This window comes from Caretta caretta, chromosome 3, assembly GCF_965140235.1.
Source record: "Caretta caretta isolate rCarCar2 chromosome 3, rCarCar1.hap1, whole genome shotgun sequence".
NCBI lineage: Eukaryota > Metazoa > Chordata > Testudines > Cheloniidae > Caretta > Caretta caretta.
Window position 1 is genome coordinate 16,830,061 of NC_134208.1, and position 25,452 is coordinate 16,855,512.

The following is a 25,452-nucleotide window of genomic DNA, read 5'->3' on the forward strand; positions in this document are numbered from 1 at the left end:
AACGCACAATTTATATAAGAATTCATGTATGGTTCTTAAACCCTTGAAATATCTAAGCACAATGGAGTGTCAAGCGGAGTGCCCCAGGGGTCGGTCCTGGGGCCGTTTTTGTTCAATATCTTCATAAATGATCTGGAGGATGGTGTGGATTGCACTCTCAGCAAATTTGCGGATGATACTAAACTGGGAGGAGTGGTAGATACGCTGGAGGGCAGGGATAGGATACAGAGGGACCTAGACAAATTGGAGGATTGGGCCAAAAGAAATCTGATGAGGTTCAATAAGGATAAGTTCAGGGTCCTGCACCTAGGACGGAAGAACCCAATGCACCGCTACGGACTAGGGACCGAATGGCTAGGCAGCAGTTCTGCGGAAAAGGACCTAGGGGTGACAGTGGACGAGAAGCTGGATATGAGTCAGCAGTGTGCCCTTGTTGCCAAGAAGGCCAATGGCATTTTGGGATGTATAAGTAGGGGCATAGCGAGCAGATCGAGGGACATGATCGTTCCCCTCTATTCGACATTGGTGAGGCCTCATCTGGAGTACTGTGTCCAGTTTTGGGCCCCACGCTACAAGAAGGATGTGGATAAATTGGAGAGAGTCCAGCGAAGGGCAACAAAAATGATTTAGGGGTCTGGAACACATGAGTTATGAGGAGAGGCTGAGGGAACTGGGATTGTTTAGTCTGCAGAAGAGAAGAATGAGGGGGGATTTGATAGCTGCTTTCAACTACCTGAGAGGTGGTTCCAGAGAGGATGGTTCTAGACTATTCTCAGTGGTAGAAGAGGACAGGACAAGGAGTAATGGTCTCAAGTAGCAGTGGGGGAGGTTTAGTTTGGATATTAGGAAAAAATTTTTCACTATGGGGGTGGCGAAACACTGGAATGCGTTACCTAGGGAGGTGGTAGAATCTCCTTCCTTAGAAGTTTTTAAGGTCAGGCTTGAGAAAGCCCTGGCTGGGATGATTTAATTGGGGATTGGTCCTTTGAGCTTTGAGCAGGGGTTGGGCTAGATGACCTCCTGAGTCCCTTCCAACCCTGATATTCTATGATTCTGTGATTTTATGAAATAAAGACAAAAGTAGCAACCACAAAATTAGAAGCTTTAAATAGAAAGATCTGATTTGCTAAACAAAAGCTTACTGTTGTAATGGTTGTTTTGTCTCTGATATTTACATGGAAGGATTTGTAAACCTGTTTAAAACATGCTACATAAATTAACTTTAAAAAAGTATTTAAGGAGACTTTTTAAAGCTGGCTAAATGCATTTTTGTCCGATCTCTTTTCTCTTAGTAAGAAATATTGTAAGCCATTACAGTGTTAATGTAAATATCATTGTTGGAATTTCAGAGGTTGATTTAAGTGGAACTGATCGCTTTCTTATAGTGAAAAATTGGTTCTTTAGAAGTGTCTGGGATTCACTTGTTGTCTTTCTGACTGATGTGATGGAGTACAGTTATCCTATCAAAGACATGTTTGTATGATTTAGATTCTAATGGATGATCAGACTTTATACTGTGTGGGTTTACCGTATAGCAGTACCCAAATATGTGATGGGAGCAAGCTTGTCTTTTTGTTCACTTAATAGGCTTATCCTGTAAACTGTTATAGTCAGTCTCTCTCTCAGTAAGAAAAAGCAAGGAAGTGAATTGAGAAAAGAGTCTGAACAATTTAAAGGCTGTGAAATAAACCATTTGAAGCTGCAGTTGTATTTAACATACCCACTTATGCCTGGTGTTTTGCCAAAAATAATAATAAAATGCTAGCCAGAATTTGACACTTTTTTATAAGAGATGAATTTATGGAGATTGTCTCTGCTCCAAAGAACTTTTGCAATGTATGACACAGAAAAGATGAGTACTGGCTGACCCAGAGCAGGGAGTTAACTTTAATGAAGACTTCAGTATTTTTTTTTTTAATTGCTAATGCGGCTCACTATCTCTAATGGTATTTGCAAAAAGAAAAGGAGGACTTGTGACACCTTAGAGACTAACAAATTTATTTGAGCATAAGCTTTCGTGAGCAACAGCTCACTTCATCGGATGCATTCACTATATTTTCCACTGAATGCATCCGATGAAGTGAACTGTAGCTCACGAAAGCTTATGCTCAAATAAATTTGTTAATTAATCTCTAAGGTGCCACAAGTCCTCCTTTTCTTTTTGCGGATACAGACTAACACGGCTGCTACTCTGAAACCTGTCTAATGGTATTGGTGGAGTGATGGGAAGGTATTCGGTAGTGGTTGGTAGTTCGGGGGGAAAAATGCATTTTTAGGATATGTTAGAATGAGGTGAGGGCTTTGCAAACTGGGATTGGAAGGTAGAGTCCAAACTTACACCACTGTGATATGTTTCAGATTCACTTAAGTACCTTTGGACAGTGCACTGCGTTGCAAGATACAGGATGAGCTTTAGTTAACTCCCGTGCCTTGGCTAAATTCCAACTTGGGGGTATTTATATTTTGCTTACTTCCATGTGCATTTTTAATTGGATATAATTTCCTACACTTCCCCTCTAAAACTATTTCTGTGTGCTGCTAAACTAGTTTCATCTTGGAGGTGGTTTATTTCAGTGCTAGGTGGAGTGATTCCTTTATATAGCACTGTTACATTTTTGTGAAGGATGCTCATGTGGTTATATGATCTGTTTTGGCTTGTATGTATTAATCTGGATCTTGTTTAAGCTCTACAAAATTTGGTTTTTAATAAATGAAAGGGGAAGATCAGTGACCTTTGCTCACATGAGTTGTGCTTACTGATGTGAGAAGTTTCAGTAGGATTACTCAGGTGAGTATTGGTTATAGGATCAGGGCCTAAGTTTCTGTTTGATATATGATTGTGAAGAAGAGTTGGTCAGAAAAGTTTTCCCATTCTGCAAAAAATTTTGAGATTTAATTTTTTTCCTGTTCCTCATTGAATTGAAACTGAGACCTTTTGTTGGTTTGTTTTGTGGGGGAGGGAGAAGAAGCCATCCCAGTATACCCAAGAGCCTGGAGGTTAGGGCACTTGCCTGGGATGTGGGAGACTCAGGTTCAAGTCCCTGCTGTGCCTGGATTTTCCTACATTACAGATGAGTGCCCACTAGGGTGAGGATCTCTCTATGTGGTTTCAAAATTCCATCCTGCACCTAAGAAACTTTTCCTGAACAGTTTTGCCAAAACTGATAAGTTTCTGTGAAAAGTTTCAGGTTCAGTGATCAGCATTTTCTGACAAACTGTTTCATCAAAATTCCTGGTTAGTTCTATTGCGAAGAAAACGTCTGAAAGTGACTTAAGCAGTCTGAATCTGTCTGCAGGCTCAGTAAGCCTGAAACAATGTCTTGGATTGGAGAAATCTGGTAAATTATTGTAATGGGATATTAACTCACAAGGTCGATGGCAAATTAAATGTCTGCAGAGTTCATTTTAACAGAAACATCCAGCTAATGTTTTTATCCCCTTTGATGTATGCTGTGGCAGATACACCGGACCCTCGCTAGAACGCGCATCTATATAGCGTGAATTTGCATATGATGCAGTCGCGGCCATGGATCCCAAATTTAATTACTTTAATTGGAATTCATTTTAATGCGGTCCCCGCGTTAATGCGATACCGCACATGGATCACAAATCCCACGTTCTAGCAAGGGTCCGGTGTATTAGGAGTGAGCGGAAGGCAGGACGAGCAGCTGTCATCTTAAACTGCTGCTATAAACAGTGGAGTCCTGTAGTCTGCTCTTTCTGCAACTGCTAAGCACTTCAGCCCTCCTGGGGACTGAATCCCACCCACGATGGTGTTGGTGGAAAAAGATGAAGTTGCTGCTTGGCTGTCTCACTCCTATTGCATCAGTGGCCTTAATATTGTAATTATAGAACCTAACTAAATTAAATACGTAATGTGACCCTCTCAAAGAATGAGTGACACCCTTGACATATGGAATTAATTACCTAATTGTAAAAGAGAGCTGTCACCATTTCAGATGGTCAAATCATGAGAAGGTGTCTTATACCCAAATCAAAACAAAATGCTTTTAATTTTGCACTCTCCCTTTCTAATACGTAATTGTGCGTATCTTTTTTTCTCTTGCATTTGTTTAGCCACTACCTAACCTTCCGCCGGGACCAAAACTAACCCAGTTTCCTAGTGTAACAAAAGCAGAACCTGCAGTAGATGTTACAAAAGTAGAAACAGAAAGCAAACCAAAAGGTAAGGTTAAAGTATATTTGCCTCTGTTTTATTTTCTAGTCAAAGAGTCGTGGAAGTGTAGGACTGAAAGGGGCCTCGATAGGTCATCTAGTTCAATCCCCTGCACTGAGGCAGGACATTAAGTATCCTAGTATTATCTATTCTCTATGAAGATGTATGTAGTTATGGAAGTATACAGTAAAATAACTTGTTCTTATTTAAGACCTTAAATTTTTATTTAGTAAAAATGTACTTAGAACTCTCAAAATACTTTTTCAGCTTCAAAGTGTCTTACAAATACTAAGTACGGTAGGTTTACCCACTCTTTACAGATATGTGGAAACTGAAGTCGGAGGTTGACTTCCCACATTTCTGCTTGTATTAAAATTCAGAGTTTTCAGATCATATAATTACAGATGGAATCCAATTAACATAGGAGCTGTCCCTAAAAATATAAGGCCTCGTCTACACACACAGTTGCCCTGATTTAACTAAAGATGCAAAATCCTGTGTAGACACTTATATTGGTGTAACCCTGGCTTCTGTAGGTTTAGCTTGCATCAATAAATATTGAGGTTGTGCCTGTACCAATGTAGCCTGTTTTATCTGATCTAGGAGTACCCACAGAGGGTTTTGTATTGTTTTAACTGAATATGTTTTTTGACTTTTATTGTGAGTCTTGTCCACACACAAACTTGGCATTGGTTTGCTTAAAGATGTATTTTTAAATACGTTTAGTTAAACTGGTGCAAGTTTGTGCATAGACACACATCAAAATAAGAGGCAAGCTATTTACTTTAGCTGAATCATTTTCAGAATTAAGTACATTGAAATAAACCACTGTGTCTGGCCTATGCTTACAGTTTTACCAGCAGAGCTATGTTGGTATAGGGTGTGGGGTTTCTCCCCCCCATCCCTCCTCAACATAGGTCTCATGGTAAAAGCCCAAGTGCAAGCCATACAGTACTTGCATGATGGGGGATTCTATCCTGGGAAACAGTGACTCTGAAAAAGATTTAGGTATTGTGGAGGATAATCAAGTGAACATGAACTCCTAGTGCAATACTGAGACAAAAAAGAGCTAGTGCTGTTCTGGGATGCGTAAACGGAATCTTGAGGAGGAGTAGAGGATTTATTTTACCTTTTATATTTGGTACTGGTGTGACCGTTGCTGGAGTCCTGTGTCCACAATTCAAGTAGGCTGTTGATAAATTGGAGAGGGTTGAGAGAAGAGCCAGGAGAATGATTAAAGGATTAGAAAGCTGAACTATAGTGACAAATTCAAGGAGCTAAATATATTTATCTTAACAAAAGAAGGTTAAGGGGTGACTTGATTACGGTCTGCAAATACATACATGAGGAACAAATATTTGATGATGGGCTCTTCAATCTAACAGAGAAAGGTATAACACTATCCAATGGCTAGCAGTTGAAGCTAGACAAATTCAGATTGGAAATAAGGTGGAATTTTGAGCAGTGAGAGTAATTAACTGTTGGAGCAACTTATCAAGGGTCATGGTAGATTTTCCTTCACTAATAACTTTTAAATCAGGATTGGATATTTTTCTAAAAGATCTGCTCTAGGAACTGTTTTAGGGAAGTTCTCTGTCCTGTGTTATGCAGGAGGTTATACGAGACAATCACAATGGTATTTTCTGGCCTTGAAATCTAAGAATCTATGAAAAGTTAACTAACCTTCTAATAGAGTGTTAAGGGGGAGATACAGACAGCTCACTGCCTTGTTGACTCAACAGGCCAGCAGTGTAGCCGTTTACATCATGAAGTCTATTTTCACAATCAAAATGGCTAGAAAATTTGTTTTGTTTTTTTAATGCTTAAATTTTGGGTGATGCATTGAAAGATAGAATTAATCCAACAACATGGAGGATCCATATCTGAGAATAGGAGTACTTGTGGCACCTTAGAGACTAACCAATTTATTTGAGCATGAGCTTTCGTGAGCCACAGCTCACTTCATCAGATGTGTACCGTGGAAACTGCAGCAGACTTTATATACACACAGAGAATATGAAACAATACTTCCTCCCACCCCACTGTCCTGCTGGTAATAGCTTATCTAAAGTGATCAACAGGTGGGCCATTTCCAGCACAAATCCAGGTTTTCTCACCCTCCACCCCCCCACACAAATTCACTCTCCTGCTGGTGCTAGCCCATCCAAAGTGACAACTCTTTACATAATCAAGTCGGGCTATTTCCTGCATAGATCCAGGTTTTCTCACTTCCCCCCCACCCCCATACACACACAAACTCAGTTTAGATGAGCTATTACCAGCAGGAGAGTGAGTTTGTGTGTGTATGGGGGTGGGGGGGAAGTGAGAAAACCTGGATCTATGCAGGAAATAGCCCGACTTGATTATGTAAAGAGTTGTCACTTTGGATGGGCTAGCACCAGCAGGAGAGTGAATTTGTGTGGGGGGGTGGAGGGTGAGAAAACCTGGATTTGTGCTGGAAATGGCCCACCTGTTGATCACTTTAGATAAGCTATTACCAGCAGGACAGTGGGGTGGGAGGAAGTATTGTTTCATATTCTCTGTGTGTATATAAAGTCTGCTGCAGTTTCCACGGTACACATCTGATGAAGTGAGCTGTGGCTCACGAAAGCTCATGCTCAAATAAATTGGTTAGTCTCTAAGGTGCCACAAGTACTCCTTTTCTTTTTGCGAATACAGACTAACACGGCTGTTCCTCTGAAACATATCTGAGAATGTTAATTTTCATTTTATTTAACCTTTTCTGTAGCCTGAAAAAGACCTCTGGCTAACAGCATGCAAATTTCAATCAGATCCTCAGCAGCTATGTTGATTTATATGATTTATTTGTATTAAGTAGTTAAATGATGGTCTCTCTAAAGCAGAGGTGGGCAAACTATGGCCCGGGGGCTGCTTCTGGCCCTCCAGACGTTTTAATCCGGCCCTCAAGCTCCAGTTGGGGAGTGGGGTCCGGGGCTTGCCCCACTCTGTGCAGCTCCCAGAGACAGTGACATGTCCTGCCTCCAGCTCCTACGCATAGGGCAGCCATGGGATTCTGCATGCTGCCTCTGCCCCATGTGTCGCCCCTGAAGCTCACATTGGATGAGAACTGCAACCAGTGGGAGCTGAAGGGGTGGTGCCTGTGGACAGGGCAGCACACAGAGCTACCTGGCTGCCCCTCCATGTAGGAGCCGGAGTGGGGGGCATGCAGCTGGGAGCCGCTTGAGGTAGGTGTTGTCCGGAGCCTGCAACCCTGACCCCCTCCTGCAACCTTGACCCCCTCCTGCAACCCTGATTCCCCCTTCCAGCCTCCAAACCCCTTGGAGGTGTTCCAGCCCGGAGCGCTGTCCTGCATCCCCAGCGCCTCATCCCCAGCCCTACCCCAGAGTCCTCACCCCCAGCCGCAGCCCTCACTCCCCAGCCCCACCCCAGAGCCCTCACCTCCAGCCGGAGCCCCTTCCTGAAATCCTCATTTCTGGCTCCACCCCAGAGCCCGCTCCCCGCCAGAGCCCTCACCCCCACTCCCAATTTCATGAGCATTCATGGCCCGCCATACAATTTCAATACCCAGGTGTGGCCCTTGGGCCAAAAAGTTTGCCCACCCCTGCTCTAAGGTGTGGAGACTAACATGTGGAGATGCTCAGTTACCCAGGTGATTAAATGCTGTCTGAAAACCAGATGGTTAACTTTTACATGACAAAATAAGACTATCTGATGTCCTGTGAGGAGAGCTTATTTATTTGTTTTAAAAACTATATCTCAATTTACATAGGTTTATTGTTACGAAAATATATTAAGAATAATATCCTTACTTTTGAGGAGGTGGGCATGGAAGTAAACCACCAATGTGTAGTTAATTGGTTAATAAAATAAATACACATCTTCTTAAAACATTTTGATTATCAGGACTTCATTTTAGTGTCTCTCTTCTGCTTCTGGAAGTTTGTTTTGGTCATTACTACAAGTAAATAAACATCTTTTTGCTAAAGAAATTACAACTTCAGTTTGTTTTCAGTGTAATCAGATTTAAGACCTTTCAAAGGACAACAGCTATGACCACTGCTGCTTCACTGTAGTACACTCATAAACTTCCTTGAAGTACTGAATCTGTGGATGATCTTCCATCTTAAACTGCAGTTTAATTAGAAATAACCTTTTATTTACTGCCAGGCACAAGACTAGTTAAAACAGCAAGATCCTTGAGTAATTATTTGTGCATTAAATATACTGTTGTTAACTTGTTGAATAGGTTAAGTGGTTGAGATATTTTTCTATTAGTCACCTTCTTGGATTTTTGGGCTCTGGTAATTCTATAGTAAAAAGACAAGATGAAGATGTTCTTGGGTTACATAGAAGGTGATGTTTCAGCCCTGACTGTGTTCCCACCCTAGTAAATGGTTACTGGTCTGCTGTATTGGACCCAACTTTTTGGATCCAGTGTGCTTTCAAGCCGGCTGAGTGCAGTCACAATCTGTAACTCTGGGATTCTAGCGTATGCTCCGTGGGTGCGGAATCTGTCTGGCACCCTTCTTTGGGATGTGGAACTCTGCAGTCCAGATACCATAGGCCCTGGGACCAGTACAGGACATCCCAAGCCTCTCCAGTCACCTATGCGTTCCTCCCTAGACTCCACCTTCATGGGCACTCTGGTTTATAGTTTCTCATTAGGGACCACATGAGAGTTAAAGAAAATAACACAGACTTTGCAAAGGAACTTCTTAAACACACACATTTTGGGCAGCACAGGGGAGTGACAGATCTAGGCAAAGCAAGAAACACCTGAACCCAGTTCCCTCCCTCAAAATTCCTCACTAGTCCTGAGAGTCCTGGAATAAATCAAAATTCCTCCTGCCTTCCCCTCCTCCCCACTGTCCCCACTCCTCCTGGTGTGTGAGTGGGGTGGGACGGGGGTAAGAGGCAGGAGGGGTTCTGTCTTCTCTTTCTGATGAAAAACGGCTCCCTCTGCTTAGTGAGAGTCTCTCTTTTAAGAGCAGGTTTTGTCCATCTCTCTCTTCTCTTTCTTCACTGGGGAAGTTCCATGTACCAACACTCAGGTGCTCTGCTGGGCAGAGTCTCTAAGTCAATGGCTGTACTGGTAGCAACCCCATTGTTCTACCAGAGTAGAACAATACAGGGTTAATACCACTGTTTATTTCCGATATGTATCTATTCCAGTGACAGAATGGAAATTCTAATCCACACTGAAGGTTACAATTATAAGTGCTTGACATAAAACAAAAAGGAATTCATAAAATGACATATTCCCAAACTGTCACAAGTGTTTTTACATAGTTATACAATTTGTAACTAAAGTATAAGGCCCTAATCCTGCAAATTTTATGCATGTGTTCTGTCCTTCATGCCATTGGAGATTTTTTTTCAAATATTTTGGCATTTCGTCTTTTCGAATGGAGTTCTGCCAGGACAGATTCATCTCCCCATACAGTGATCAGATCCCGTACCTTCCGTTCGGTCCATGCTGGAGCTCTTTTGCGATTCTGGGACTGCATGGTCTCCTGTGATGATGAGCTCTGCATGGTGACCTGTGCAGGTGAGCTCGCCTCGCTGGCCAAACATGAAATGAGATTCAAAAGTTCACGGGCCTTTTCCTGTATACCTGGCCAGTGCATCTGAATTTAGAGCGCTGTCCAGAGCGATCACAACTGAGCGATCACACTCTGGGATAGCTCCCGGAGACCAATACTGTCGAATTGCGTCCACAGTACCCCAAATTCGAGCCGGCATGGCCGATTTCAGCGCTAATCCCCTCGTCGGGGTGAAGTAAAGAAATCGATTTTAAGAGCCCTGGAAGTCGAAAAAAAGGGCTTCATCGTGTGGACAGGTGCAGGGTTAAATCGAGATAACGCTGCTAAATTCGATGTAGTGTAGACCAGGCCTGTGTGACTGGCTGAATAAGTAGGGCTGAATGGACTTGCAGGCTCTAACATTTTACACTTTTTTTTTTGAGTGCATTTTTTTTAGATTTGTTAATTCAACTTTCATGATAAAGAGATTACAATACAGTACTTGTATTAGGTGAATTGCAAAATACTATTTTTTTTGTTTTTTTACAAGTGTAAATACTTTTAATAAAAATAAGATGAGCACTATACACTTTGTATTCTGTGTTGTAATTGAAATTAATTATATTTGAAAATGTGGAAAACATCCAAAAATATAGTGTTCTATTATTGTTTAACAGTGCGATTATTTGCGCAATTAATTGCGATTCATTTTTTTAATCACTTGACAGCCCTAATGAAAATCTCTGCCAGACGTACATGTTAAACAAAACTAGGGAGATGTTCAACTCTAGTTGCAGAGCTTCAATTCTGATGTCTAAAGTGGGAGAATTGAATAAAGAGTATACTACTGTCTTATTTTTGTCGTGTTCTGCTGGACATTGTAAAACATACTGAAGTTGGTTGATATATATTGGATCAAAAGATGATTGTTGTAGTAGTTATCCTTCTAAAAAAGACAATAATTTTGAGCTTTTATTTATGTACCTTCATTCATACAACAGATTAGAACACTGTGCAAATGCAGCCATTTTGCTTCTTTGTTTCAGCCAAGGAATATTGCAGGACTTCTTTGGCCTTTGAAGGTTCAAATGAAAATGAACTTGGTTTTAAAGAAGGCGAGATTATCCAGATAATAAGTAAGGTAAGGGTTTACTCATCACTCAGAGTTTTCGTGAATGTAGTGGAAGTACAGAATAAAAGGGCAGGTCTACACTTAAAATGCTGCATTGTCACAGCTGCAGTGTTTCAGGGAAGACGCTACTATGCCAACGAGAGAGCTTTTCTCATTGGTGCAGTTAATCCATCTCCACGAGAGGCGGTAGCTCTCTCACCAACATAGCACTTTCTACGCCTGGGGTTAGGTTGATATAACTACATTGCTCAGGGATGTACACTTTTTTACACCCCTGAGCAACATAGTTATACCAGTGTAAATTTATAGTGTAGACCTGGCCTTATCAGCAGTAGATCTCATTCTTTCCAGATCGGTTTTGTTCAGCATAAATATAAATTTATTTATATAAATTATTTTATTTTGGTAATCGATCCGAGTTTGCCCTAGAAGTTAACCATATGCTGTGCCATAATCTCATAAAAGCATGAAAATAAGTCCTTTCTTTATTGGTTTTGACCTCTTTTCATTTGGCAGTCACTTCCCCCATAGATTTCCAGGTGTGGTGGACTGGGTTGTAGGAGTGAGTTGAGTTCTCTTTTTAAAGAAACAGTTGAATTTTGCACTGAAATTTTGACATGCAATATTTAATGTAAATATATTTTAAGCAAGGATTATTGTCAGTATGAAAATCCAAATGTTTTGTAACATTTGGGATCTCAGAATCATAGTACTTAACAAAACTGCTTTATGGGGGACAATCTGTCTTGCTACTTGAAGGAATAAATTTTGTCTGAATATTCACTTATTTGTGCTAATATGAAAGAGAGAGTCAGTGTTGAAAGGCAGCAGTTGCATCCCTAACCCATTTTATAAATGTTCTGCTGTAAAGACAAGAAAAAAAAGGGCTGAAAATCATTGGTTACTGCTTAATTTTCCTCACCTATAGTCCATAATCTTTTTATATTAATCATATTTTACTAAGTGGGATATTAGAGGATTGATTTAGGTGGGGAATTGGAAGCATATTAACTACAATCCAGTTTTCATGTTCATAGTAGTCTACAGTGAGGAGCATAAATACACATAAGCTAAGCTTCTTTAAAAGGATTTTGAGTTTTTCCAAGAGATTCCAACATGTCTTTAATGATAGCTACAATGATTTTCTTGCTTCATTATTTGCTTGCATTACAGTAGGACCTGGAAGTTAGGTAGTGTGACAAAGTTCCTGCTCTACCTTGGTGGGTCTTGCGCTCACTGGCGGATTTGCTTGCCTTGGAGCTTCACGGCAGCCCTCAGCTTGGCCATTTTTCTGGATTCACAGTCCAGGTTGACTCCTCCTGTATCTGACCAGGAGTTGGGAGGATTTGGAGGGAACCCGGGCCCGCCCTCTACTCCGGGTTCCAGCCCAGGGCACTGTGGAATGCAGCAGTCTAGAGTGCCTCTTGGAACAGCTGTGCAACAGTTACAATTCCCTGGGCTACTTCCCCATGGCCTCCTCCCAACACCTTATCATAGAATCACAGAATATCAGGGTTGGAACGGACCTCAGGAGGTCATCTAGTCCAACCTCCTGCTCAAAGCAGGACCAATTCCCAATTAAATCATCCCAGCCAGGGCTTTCTCAAGCCTGACCTTAAAAACTTCTAAGGAAGGAGATTCTACCACCTCCCTAGGTAACGCATTCCAGTGTTTCACCACCCTCCTAGTGAAAAAGTTTTTCCTAATATCCAACCTAAACCTCTCCCACTGCAACTTGAGACCATTACTCCTTGTCCTGTCCTCTTCTACCACTGAGAATAGTCTAGAACCATCCTCTCTGGAACCACCTCTCAGGTAGTTGAAAGCGGCTATCAAATCCCCCCTCATTCTTCTCTTCTGCAGACTAAACAATCCCAGTTCCCTCAGCCTCTCCTCATAACTCATGTGTTCCAGACCCCTAATCATTTTTGTTGCCCTTCGCTGGACTCTCTCCAATTTATCCACATCCTTCTTGTAGTGTGGGGCCCAAAACTGGACACAGTACTCCAGATGAGGCCTCACCAATGTCGAATAGAGGGGGACGATCACGTCCCTTGATCTGCTCGCTATGCCCCTACTTTTACATCCCAAAATGCCATTGGCCTTCTTGGCAACAAGGGCACACTCCTGACTCATATCCAACTTCTCGTCCACTGTCACCCCTAGGTCCTTTTCCGCAGAACTGCTGCCTAGCCATTCGGTCCCTAGTCTGTAGCTGTGCATTGGGTTCTTCCGTCCTAAGTGCAGGACTCTGCACTTATCCTTATTGAACCTCATCAGATTTCTTTTGGCCCAATCCTCCAATTTGTCTAGGTCTCTCTGTATCCTATCCCTGCCCTCCAGCGTATCTACCACTCCTCCCAGTTTAGTATCATCCGCAAATTTGCTGAGAGTGCAATCCACACCATCCTCCAAATCATTTATGAAGATATTTAACAAAACCGGCCCCAGGACGGACCCCTGGGGCACTCCACTTGACACTGGCTGCCAACTAGACATGGAGCCATTGATCACTACCCGTTGAGCCTGACAATCTAGCCAACTTTCTACCCACCTTATAGTGCATTCATCTAGCCCATACTACTTTAACTTGCTGACAAGAATACTGTGGGAGACCGTGTCAAAAGCTTCGCTAAAGTCAAGAAACAATACATCCACTGCTTTCCCTTCATCCACAGAACCAGTTATCTCATCATAGAAGGCGATTAGATTAGTCAGGCATGACCTTCCCTTGGTGAATCCATGCTGACTGTTCCTGATCACTTTCCTCTCATGTAAGTGCTTCAGGATTGATTCTTTGAGGACCTGCTGCATGATTTTTCCGGGGACTGAGGTGAGGCTGACTGGCCTGTAGTTCCCAGGATCCTCCTCCTTCCCTTTTTTAAAGATTGGCACTACATTAGCCTTTTTCCAGTCATCCGGGACTTCCCCCGTTTGCCACAAGTTTTCAAAGATAATGGCCAATGGCTCTGCAATCACAGCCGCCAATTCCTTTAGCACTCTCAGATGCAACTCGTCCGGCCCCATGGACTTGTGCACGTCCAGCTTTTCTAAATAGTCCCTAACCACCTCTTTCTCCACAGAGGGCTGGCCATCTATTCCCCATGTTGTGATGCCCAGCGTAGCAGTCTGGGAGCTGACCTTGTTCGTGAAGACAGAGGCAAAAAATGCATTGAGTACATTAGCTTTTTCCACATCCTCTGTCACTAGGTTGCCTCCCTCATTCATTAAGGAGCCCACACTTTCCTTGGCTTTCTTCTTGTTGCCAACATACCGGAAGAAACCCTTCTTGTTACTCTGGACATCTCTTGCTAGCTGCAGCTCCAGGTGCGATCTGGCCCTCCTGATTTCATTCCTACATGCCCGAGCAATATTTTTATACTCTTCCCTGGTCATATGTCCAACCTTCCACTTCTTGTAAGCTTTTTTTTTATGTTTAAGATCCGCTAGGATTTCACCGTTAAGCCAAGCTGGTCGCCTGCCATATTTACTATTCTTTCGACACATCGGGATGGTTTGTCCCTGTAACCTCAACAGGGATTCCTTGAAATACGGCCAGCTCTCCTGGACTCCTTTCCTCTTCATGTTAGTCCCCCAGGGGATCCTGGCCATCCGTTCCCTGAGGGAGTCGAAGTCTGCTTTCCTGAAGTCCAGGGTCCGTATCCTGCTGCTTACCTTCCCTGTGTCAGGATCCTGAACTCAACCAACTCATGGTCACTGCCTCCCAGATTCCCATCCACTTTTGCTTCCCCCACTAATTCTTCCCGGTTTGTGAGCAGCAGGTCAAGAAAAGCTCCCTCCCTAGTTGGCTCCTCTAGCACTTGCACCAGGAAATTGTCCCCTACGCTTTCCAAAAACTTCCTGGATTGTCTATGCACCGCTGTATTGCTCTCCCAGCAGATATCAGGAAAATTAAAGTCACCCTTGAGAACCAGGGCGTGCGATCTAGTAGCTTCTGCGGGCTGTCGGAAGAAAGCCTCATCCACTTCATCCTCCTGGTCCGGTGGTCTATAGCAGACTCCCACCACTATATCACTCTTGTTGCTCACACTTCTAAATTTAATCCAGAGACACTCAGGTTTTTCTGCAGTTTCGTACCGGAGCTCTGAGCAGTCATACTGCTCCCTTACATACAGTGCTACTCCCCCACCTTTTCTGCCCTGCCTGTCCTTCCTGAACAGTTTATAACCATCCATGACAGTACTCCAGTCATGTGAGTTATCCCACCAAGTCTCTGTTATTCCAATCACGTCATAATTCCTTGACATCACCAGGACCTCCAGTTCTCCCTGCTTGTTTCCAAGGCTTTGTGCATTCATATATAAGCACTTGAGATAACCTGCTGATTGCCCCTCATTCTCAGTATGAGGCAGGAGCCCTCCCCTCCAGACATTCCTGCCTGTGCTTCCTCCCGGTATCCCGCTTCCCCACTTACCTCAGGGCTTTGGTCTCCTTCCCCCGGTGAACCTAGTTTAAAGCCCTCCTCACTAGGTTAGCCAGCCTGCTCGCAAAGTTGCTCTTCCCTCTCTTCGTAAGGTGGAGCCCGTCTCTGCCCAGCACTCCTCCTTCATGGAACACCATCCCATGGTCAAAGAATCCAAAGCCTTCTCTCCGACACCACCTGCGTAGCCATTCGTTGACTTCCACGATTCGATGGTCCCTACCCAGGCCTTTTCCTTCCACAGGGAGGATGGACGAGAACACCACTTGCGCCTCAAACTCCTTTATCCTTCTTCCCAGAGCCACCTTCTTTATCCTGACCATAGGACATTCCTCCTGGTGTCTGATAATGCTTGTACACCTCAATCCTCCAACAGTCCACGTTCTCACTCTCCACTCCTAGTGCCTCTTGCTCCCAGCTCCTCACATGTACCCAGCTCCAGACTGCTCCTTTTTAAAACCCAGGTGCCCTGATTAGCCTGCCTTAATTGATTTTAGCAGCTTCTTGATTGGCTACAGGTGTTCTAATCAACCTGTCTTAATTGTCTCCAGAAGGTTCCTGATTGTTCTGGAACCTTCCCTGTTATCTTACCCAGGGAAAAGGGACCTACTTAACCTGTGGCTAATATATCTGCTTTCTATTACTCTCCTATAGCCATCGGGCCCGACCCTGTCACAGTAGGTTTTCATAAGCACCAAATGATTAAGACAATTCGTGCCCCAAAGAGCTTACTATCCAAGTAGGCAAGACTACAGAAGGAGACCGAAGGACATGTAGACAGAGTGATTTATCCAAGGTCATACAGCAGGTCAGCAGTGGAGTCAGGAATAGAACCTAGTCCAGTGTCCTTAATCCCAGTCCAATCTCTATCCACTGGACCACACTGCTTGCAAAGTCTAGATTTCTTAAAAATACTTATCACAGTAACTAACTCAATCCCAGTTTTTGATCTTATCTAAATTTCTGCACTTAATGTCATAGTGGTTAACATAGCTAGGGGCTGGAGTAATTAACTTTTTTCTATTTTTCAGTCTTCCTGTGTTCACTTTTCAAACAAAGGGAAGCAAAATTATAGATTAGCGAATGAAACGGGGACAAACATAGTTTCTGAGCCTGTGGCTGTCTTCTAAAGTAGTTTTTGCATGTTTTCAAAATAGAAGAACTGAGTTTATGCCAGTTTGTCTGTGCGGATAAATACTTCATTGGTTTTCTCCATAAGTGGAATGCTACTGAAAACCTGTAGGATGATGCATATTACTTACAAAGCACAATACACAGCAGTGGCACTATATTTTGTTTTGTAAAGACGGCGTTCTTTCATATCAGGTTAGATCTCGGTTTGCATAAGGATACAGTCCAGTCCTCACAAGGTTTTAAAATTTGTACTCATTTTAGCCTCCCATTGTTGCTTGGAACTCATGTCTCCACCTCCCCCTCTTCCCCCCTCTCCCCCCCTCAGTTTCCCTGTATCCAGTATTAAATATAAACTGTCTCCCTTCGACTCTGACCATGGAATGAGATATATAAGGGCACTTGTATCCACTCAGATCCAATTGGAAGATTGGGGCCTTTCTGTGCTAAAGCTCATAATTGCTGGGTTCCTGGCATTAACAAAATTTAGTAAACTCCAGAGGATAATGTCAAGTTTGCAAAGAGACTTAATGGGAGAAATGATAAACTAATTTGAGTCTATAAACTGGCAGGGTGTCAATTTGGTTTTAGTTTCTTGCATTGGTGCTTCCTTCATTTAGCTCAGTGTGTTTATGAATTTTTTTGTTCTGAGATTCACCAGCTGTTCTGATTTGGATATGCATGCTAGGACCTAATCTTCTGTGGATAGAATGAGCCAGTTGTTTCTGTCAAAAGTAGCATATTTCAGTCATGGTTTATTCAACCTGTATAAAGTGGTGATAGCTATTAATGTTGGAAGAAAAACCTTAAATAGAATTACTAAAATAATTTTAAGCAACTTGATTCTGTGCGTTAAGGGGTTGCAATACCCTGTAAAAAGGGTTGAACATATTAAACCCTCAATCCTCCAAAAATATGTGCTGTTACACTGAACTCTGAAACAGAAATACCTTTCTCTGGCTCTTTCTACTGTATTCTTAACTTGTCCCCTCCCATACAGATCATATTAATTTTCTCTCTTGCCTTTCTCAGTCCAGTAGTTCTCATAAAATTAAATCATTCAAACAAGATATAGCTATATATAAAGAGAGAGAGATATTTGGAAGAGATCTGTGAATGTAAGAGAAATAATTTGTCTTCCAGGGCAGTGGCTAAGGTTGTGCAATGCATTAGGAGGTTTCTTTTAAATCTACATTTCTTTATTCCACTTCCATTCACAGATCCCTTTCAAATAGATATTCTTAACAGTTTTAATTCTTGTTTTAAAACAAATAATAAAAAAACAAGTTGAATAGTAAGGACATCTGATTCTATCAAACCCTGAGCTACTCGCAGCTCCTTCCCAAATTTAATTGAACTTTTTAATAAGGCTTCCTCTTGAAAAACACTGCATTTTTTTCAGTTGAGGTGAGATTTTACAACACTGGTAAAAGGAGATGGGTTTTTGTACTATATAATGAATACTGGTGCATGTTTTTTTTCTGGAGCTGTACTTGCTCCATAAAATGAGTAAATATTAAATAATGTTGTTCAAATAAATAGTACCATTTGTTGTTTTAGGATCCTGGAGAACAAGGATGGTGGAAAGGAGAGCTTAGCGGTAAAGAAGGGGTCTTCCCAGACAACTTTGCTGTTCAAATACAAGAGTCTGATAAGGACTTTCCAGTAAGTTTTAGTGCTTTTTCTTTTCTTACAATCTAAAGAAAAGCCACAGATCCTTTGCCAGAAATGCAGATATATATAAAAAAATACTTAGAATCATCAAATATCAGGGTTGGAAGGGACCTCAAGAGGTCACCTAGTCCAACCCCCTGCTCAAAGCAGGACCAGTCCCCAACTAAATCTTAATGCATTATACCACATAACAATGTTATGATGCCAATTTTTTGATTCATTTTCAATTTGGTAGTACTATCAAAGCAGAAATTGAATTTTATATATTTAAAAAAATAGAGCTGGTTTTTAAAAAATGGAATTTTTGTCCTGTGGGAAATTCTGACACATTGACATTTGTCCTGAGTTAGGCCAAAAAAACTGAGACTTGGAAATTTTCATGGAACAGAAATTCCAAATTTTTTAAATTCAAAACAACCTTATTGAAACTTTTTTTTAGATAATTTTGAAATGTAAGTCAAAATGGGAAAGTCAAAAATAAATGAGAATATCTAATTGAAATACTTCATTTCAATTTGTTTCAAAATGTTTCAAGATGAAATTTCATCTTTTCTTGCCTCTGTCACTGTTGTGTTTATAATTAATTTTCCCCAACCCATTTAACTATTTTAAAGTTGTCAGGGTTAGCTAGGTGTCTATGCAGTTATGGTTTAAGGTCTAGACCATTACATTATAAATGAAGGACTAGCTTTTCTAAGTTAGGTGCATGTGTTTGTACATTACCATGGTTATGTGAGTGTAGAGATATCAGATCTGCATATACACATTATGCATCTCTGAGCATAAATTAGACTTGTGCAAATATACACAGATCACTGACTTCAAAAATCCCAGTTGGAAGTTCACTTTCTGTTGCTTTAAAAGGTGATTATATTACACCTTTCTTCTGCTGTATACCCTAAGGGATAACAAACCTATCAGCAACAATAATTTTCCCTCAGCTGATACTCACCTTCTTGTCAGCTGTTGTAAATGGGCCACCTTGATTGCATTGGCCTAGTTAGCACTACAAAAGTAATTTTCCCTCCCTTGGTATTGACCCCTTGTCAACTATTGAGAATAGGCTACTTCCACCTTAATTGAATTGGCTAGTTAGCACTGACCCCTCACTTAGTAAGGCAACTCCCATCTTTTCATGTGCTATAATATATATTCTTCTTACTGTATTTTCACTCCATGCATCTGATGAAGTGGGTTTTAGCCCACGAAAGCTTATGCCCAAATAAATTTTAGTCTCTAAGGTGCCACAAGGAGTCCTTGTTGTTTTAACTGTAGTCTGTAACCTATCATTTAAATCAGGTTCTGTACCAAATGACTGGAGGATAGCTAATGTGGTGCCAATTTTTAAAAAGGGCTCCAGAGGTGATCCTGGCAATTAGAGGCTGGTAAGCCTGACTTCAGTACCGGGCAAACTGGTTGAAACCATAGTAAAGAACAGAATTGTCAGACACATAGATGAACATAATTTGTTGGGGAAGAGTCAACATGGTTTTTTGTAAAGGGAAATCATGCATCACCAATCTACTTAAATTCTTTGTGAGGGTTAACAAGCACGTGGACAAGGGGGGGGTCCAGTGGATATAGTGTACTTAGATTTTGAGAGAGCCTTTGACAAGGTCCCTCACCAAAGACTCTTAAGCAAAGTAAGCTGTCATGGGATAAGAGGGAAGGTCCTCTCATGGATTGATAACTGGTTAAAAGATAGGGTAGGAATAAATGGTCAGTTTTCAGAATGGAGAGAGGTAAATAGCGGTGTCCCCTGGGGTCTGTACTGGGACGAGTCCTAGTCAGTGTATTCATAAATGATCTGGAAAAAGGGGTAAACAGTGAGGTAGCAAAATTTGCAGATGACACAAAGCTACTCAAGATAGTTAAGTTCCAGGCAGATTGCAAAGAGCTGCAAAAGGATCTCTCTAAACTGGGTGACTGGGCAACAAAATGGCAGATGAAATTCAGTGTTGATAAATGCAAAGTAATGCACATTGGAAAACATAATCCCAACTATACGTACAAAATGATGGGGTCTAAATTGGCTGTTACTACTCAAGAAAGAGATCTTGGAGTCATTGTGGATAGTTCTCTGAAAACATCCACTCAATGTGCAGTGGCAGTCAAAAAGTGAACGGAATGTTGGGAATTATTAAGAAAGGAATAGATAATAAGACAGAAAATATCGTATTGCCTCTATATAAATCCATGGTATGCCCACATCTTGAATACTGTGTCCAGATCTGGTCACTCCTTTTAAAAAAATATTTTGGAATTGGAAAGGGTTCAGAAAAGGGCAACAAAAATGAGTAGGGGTATGGAACGACTGCCATATGAGGAGAGATTAATAAGACTGAGACTTTTCAGTTTGGATAAGAGATGACTAAGGGTGGATATGATAAACATCTACAAAATCATGACAGTTGTGGGGCAAGTAAATAAGGAAGTGTTATTTACTCCTTCTCATAACACTAGAACTAGGGGTCATCAGATGAAATGAATAGGCAGCAGGTTTAAAACAAGGAAAAGGAAGTATTTTTTCACACAACGCACTGTCAACCTGTGGAACTCCTTGCCAGAGGATGTTGCGAAGGCCAAGTCTATAAGAGGGTGCAGAAAAGAACCTAGAGAGTTTAGAAATATTGATTCACTTTGGAATGAAATTCACCTGGAAAAACTCAAACTAAAAGATCTGTCAGAAAATAACCTGAAGTACAGATATCTGGAAGGCGGAGATATGCTGGAAAAAAAGTATAACCAAAAAGCACCCCTTTTATTGCTAACTGGACAGCAAATTAGAGAAGAACTTCCAATGCAATATGGCATCGAAAAGCCATTGTGACTTTTGTGGGGATGAATACACAGAGGCCTTCGACTGGAGGGAATTAAATATAACAATAATTGAGGGGCTGGAGAAACTTATTTATAATATCTAAATGGATTTAATATGTATGTTGTAACAAAACTTCTGCCAAGGATTGAGGCACAATATATTTCACAGGTATTTAAGGTCATGAACACCATGGAAGGCCATCAGTTGTTTGGTATGCCTTACTGCTAAATGATGAACTAGCAATCGGCTGAGCCCTCCAGGGTTAACACATTGTTGTTAATGTAGCCTCACACTCTACACGGCAGCACAAATGGAGGGAGGGGAGACAGCATGCAGAGAGAGACAGAAACACATACCGTGTATGTGAGAGAGACGTGCATTGCTCCTGTAAGTACTCTGACCCCACTCTGAGTACATTGCCTTTTTAAGAAGATCAGCAAGTTGAGACAGCAGCTGCTGCCAGCAAGCTCCCTCTGTCCTGAGCCCTATCGTGTTGGCCCCTGCTCTATGGAAATGAGATGCAGGAGAGGGAGGAGGGGGACACCCTGACATTAGCACCCCTCTTCTCTTTCTCTCCCCCCGTCCCCCTACCCACACAACAAGCAGGAGGCTCCCGGGAGCAGCTCCAAAGCAGAGGGCAGGAGCAGCACACGGCAGTGGGGGGAGGGACAGCTGAACTGCCCAGCAACTGATAGCCTGCTGGGCAGCTGCTGCACAGGGAACTTAGGGGAGTGAGGGGTTGCCGGTCCACCCTGGTTCCAAGCCCCCACCAGCTAGCCCCAAACGGCTGCTCTTCCTGCAGGCAGTGGACAAAGCAGGCAGCTGCCAAACACGGTTATAAGGGAGCATTGCGCAACTTTAAACGAGCATGTTCTCTGATTGATCAGCAATGTAACAACGTTAATCGGGACTACTTTAAGTGAGGAGTTACTGTACATCAGTATAGCCAGGAAAATATTATATGTCTTATAGTGACTTCAAAAAATATTAAGGAAGTTGGCTGTGTTAATTCATAAGAATGTGCATTATTCTAGAAAGTCACCACTCAGGTTTCTAAAGAAAAGACAAACAAAAATTAGCAATAAAAATAACAGGGAATGACTACACTGTGGTGATTGTGGTTAGCAACATTTTACAATTGCGTTTCTAATAACATTATCCTCAATGGTAAGTTTAACTATAACTCTGTACTTTTGCTACATTTCATTGCTTGGATGATGAATCTGTTGTTGGTCAGGCAGTTTCAGTACTACTATCTGATGAACACTAAAATGCATGGAATCAAATCCACCCTCCTCCTTTTCTAATAGGCTCTCCACTTGGCAAGTGGTATAAATAGTGTAAGTCTTCACTATTGCACAAAATCTTTAACATAAAAAACTTTCAATATTGACTCATTGCAGCGAAACTACTCAATATTTAAGATTATATTTTTAAATTATTGATATCAATGTGGAAAATGGAAATATTTATATTGATCCAAGTATACTGTGTTGTGTGCATATGGAGGTTGCCAGGTTGAGCTGTGATGTACAGGAAGAAAGGAATGCTGCATTCAGGGTTGGAGAAGTGAATCATTCTGGGTCTTTAAGCAGGTTATTGTAGAGAGAGTCCCCAAATCCTTCAAGCTACTGAATGCAAACCCCATCGTCTTCAATATGACTTAGTACAGGAATTCACCTGCATGGAGCAGCTTTCAGGTAAAGGCAGTGGATGGCAACTGTAATCTACTGTTCATTGTGGGCTGACCTAAAAAACCCCAAACTGATTCACTTTAATTGCAAGTCGGTGTTGACGTTTGAATCTGATATGTCTGCTGCCGCCCAGCCTCACTGGAAATAATGTTGATTTTCTGTTTATTCCAAATAGAACTCTGATAGGATTGAGCATTTCTTTCTGGGCTGAAAACGGAGTCTGGTTTCATTCATTAATTTTACTGCACTGTTTTCTGTGACCGAAGAAAGAGATTAATATGAATTTTCATGCATGGTTAATTTTTTAAAACAAGCCTTCATGCACATCATTTGTTCAATAAACAACTGTTTCTGCTAATAGGAGCTGCCGTACTCAGAAGTTTTACTTGGCATATAAGGTCTCACTCTGGGAATTTCCTAAAAGCTTTTATAATATTTTAATGACACTCTCTGACAATTAAAGTCCAGGGGAAATCCTCGTACAAAGTGGAGGGAAATCTGTCTACAGCCAGAGCCCTGGGGCCAACAGCCGGGGCAGTCAATATGGTGTCTACACTGACACTGTGCCAACCTAATTACATCGACCTAAGTACTACGCCTCTTGCAGAGGTGGAGTTATTAGATCAACGTAGTGTGCAACTTACATTGGTGGGAGCAACACTGTAGTGTAGACACTTACATCCAACTCTGTAGTATAGACCAAGCCTTAGTGGGCAGAGGGCTTTTGCTGAGTAGTGTGTGAGCAGGCAGCGGCAGGAGGGAGTAGAGGGGGAAAAAGCAAACATGCAGAACAGAGAAGCAGAGACAAAAAGCAAGCTAGCCAATCGGTAGCCTCTGAGCCTAGTGTGGCCGTGGGGAAAGCTAGTGAGAACGTTTGAGATACATTGTCTAACAAGGCTTGGCGCTGTAAGCTAAGAAACTGAAACCATTACTGTGGTTCCTCCTGCCTTTGGAGAAGCAGGACTTTGTAAACAGATATTTCTTTGTTACGGTTTTGTTGATCACTAATTTCTATCCCAACTGGAACATCCACAGCACCCCAAATTTTGACTAGCTGCTCAGGTCCAAAAGGGGCAACATTATATTTTAAAAGAGTTCTAGAACACGAACAAACCTAAGACTTCAGTATTTCATAGTCTAAAATTTGTTGGGAAATATCCAGGTTAAAAATCACTCATTTTAAAAACAAGAATCTTCAGCTGTGGTATGTGATACTGCAGTATATTTAAACAGGAAACTTTTTAAACATTCTTTCTCAGTATTTAATCTGCACCTTTCTCTCTGCTTGTGCATAAGCAGATGTGTCATTTTAGGTTTAGTTTTTCGAGTTCCCAGGCTGTGATGTTTAGGGTGCAAAGACTTCAGGGAATATTTATTCGCTTTCCCCACCTAAAAAAAACCCTTTCATTGGAACTCAAAAAACAATTAAAATATTTCTTTGATCTTATTTTTTTAAAAAATATCATTTTTGTAAATCTTTGGCCAGATTTCATCTGATTCTTTTAATATTGCCTGATACAATGTAGGTTTATTAGTATTGCCCTACAGTTATAGTTGTTAAAATGAGTAAGTAAATTGCTTTGGCACTATAAAATGCATAATTTCATTTGTTTTGAATTTTTGGCTGTCTGTGCAAGAAGGATTTTCTGTAATTTCTTGAGCAATGGAATGGGACTCAGGATACCTGCTCGGTGACCTTGGATAAGGTAGTTCATCGCTCTGTGCCTCAGTTTCCCGATCTGTAAAATGGGGATGATCCTGAACTTGTTTGTAAAGTACTTTGAGGTCTACTGATAAGTGGATGCCTATCTTTTTTCTATAAAATATATTGACTCTTTATCCTCTTTGCAGAAGCCAAAGAAGCCACCACCTCCTGTTAAAAGTCCAGGTATGTAAAAGATTCATGCTGATAAATGTACTGACAAACTTTGAGCATAAAAACCAACAAAAGTCACTGCTCTAGAAGCTTCATAAATACAATGAGAGTTTAGAAACAACTCATTTTATTCAGTCATGAAGGCAAGGTTTTCTAATTTTAGTGTACTGTGTACAGACGTGTTATGCTCCACATTCACTGTGGTGTGGTATGGCAAGTGTTTAAGATGACTTTCTAGACTCAAAAGTAGCTTTGCATTTCTGAGCAGTACCGTACAGCAACCCCAAATTCATGCCGGTGACACTATGTATCCTACTATGTATTTTGTTTGACACATCTAACAGAACCTAGTTCTGAATCTTAGTTTAGAAATATTTTAATACTTCCTCACATCTTTGAGTTTAAATGAATGGTTATACAGTACATTACGATCCTTGGCTAGAAGGAACAGTATAAATACAAATAATCGCAGGTTATATTTTTAGTGAATGACTAGGATAATTACAGTTGCTTGAGAAATGTGTCCTGTTTTGTTTTTATATTCAGCTCCTAAGCCTGAACTTCCAATAGGAGAGAAGAAGTTTCTTTCTTCTAGACCTGAAGAAAAAGGTGAGACCAGTTTTCTTCACATTGAAATTAAATTGAGATCATATAAAAGAACTACACAATATTTAGTTATTTTGTTTTAAGTAAATAAAATACCCATATGGGAAAAGTTATTACTTATTGTTGTATGCTATCATAATTGTTTGTAAAACTATTCAAGTATGTTAAGGTTTTTAGTTTAGTGTATGTCTACATTTAAATCTACATATTGTACGTTATGATAACACTTAATTGCTTTTGCAGAGTCATTTTCTTAATCTGGAAATTGCAGTCAATTTGACAGTTTATAATGACCTAGTTGCGGTTTTAATAATTTGCTTAAATGCAATTTTGTAATAAATGTGGTGCTGTAATTCTGGATAACAATGGACATTTATTAAATAAATATTTTGTAAA

General features: G+C 41.2%; 1 protein-coding gene across 2 annotated transcripts in view; it reads left to right on the top strand.

The window, feature by feature from the left end:
- Nucleotides 1-25,452, top strand: part of CD2AP (CD2 associated protein) — a 163,268-nt gene that overhangs the window by 102,004 nt on the left and 35,812 nt on the right. For both annotated transcript variants that reach the window (XR_007355981.2, XM_048845674.2), the window contains exons 7-11: nt 4,078-4,186; nt 10,728-10,822; nt 17,946-18,050; nt 24,426-24,462; nt 24,997-25,059. Coding sequence is in view for 1 of the 2 variants with exons in the window: in XM_048845674.2 (XP_048701631.1) it covers nt 4,078-4,186; nt 10,728-10,822; nt 17,946-18,050; nt 24,426-24,462; nt 24,997-25,059 (409 nt within the window). In the remaining variant the exon portion in view is untranslated. The remainder of the gene's footprint in view (nt 1-4,077; nt 4,187-10,727; nt 10,823-17,945; nt 18,051-24,425; nt 24,463-24,996; nt 25,060-25,452) is intronic.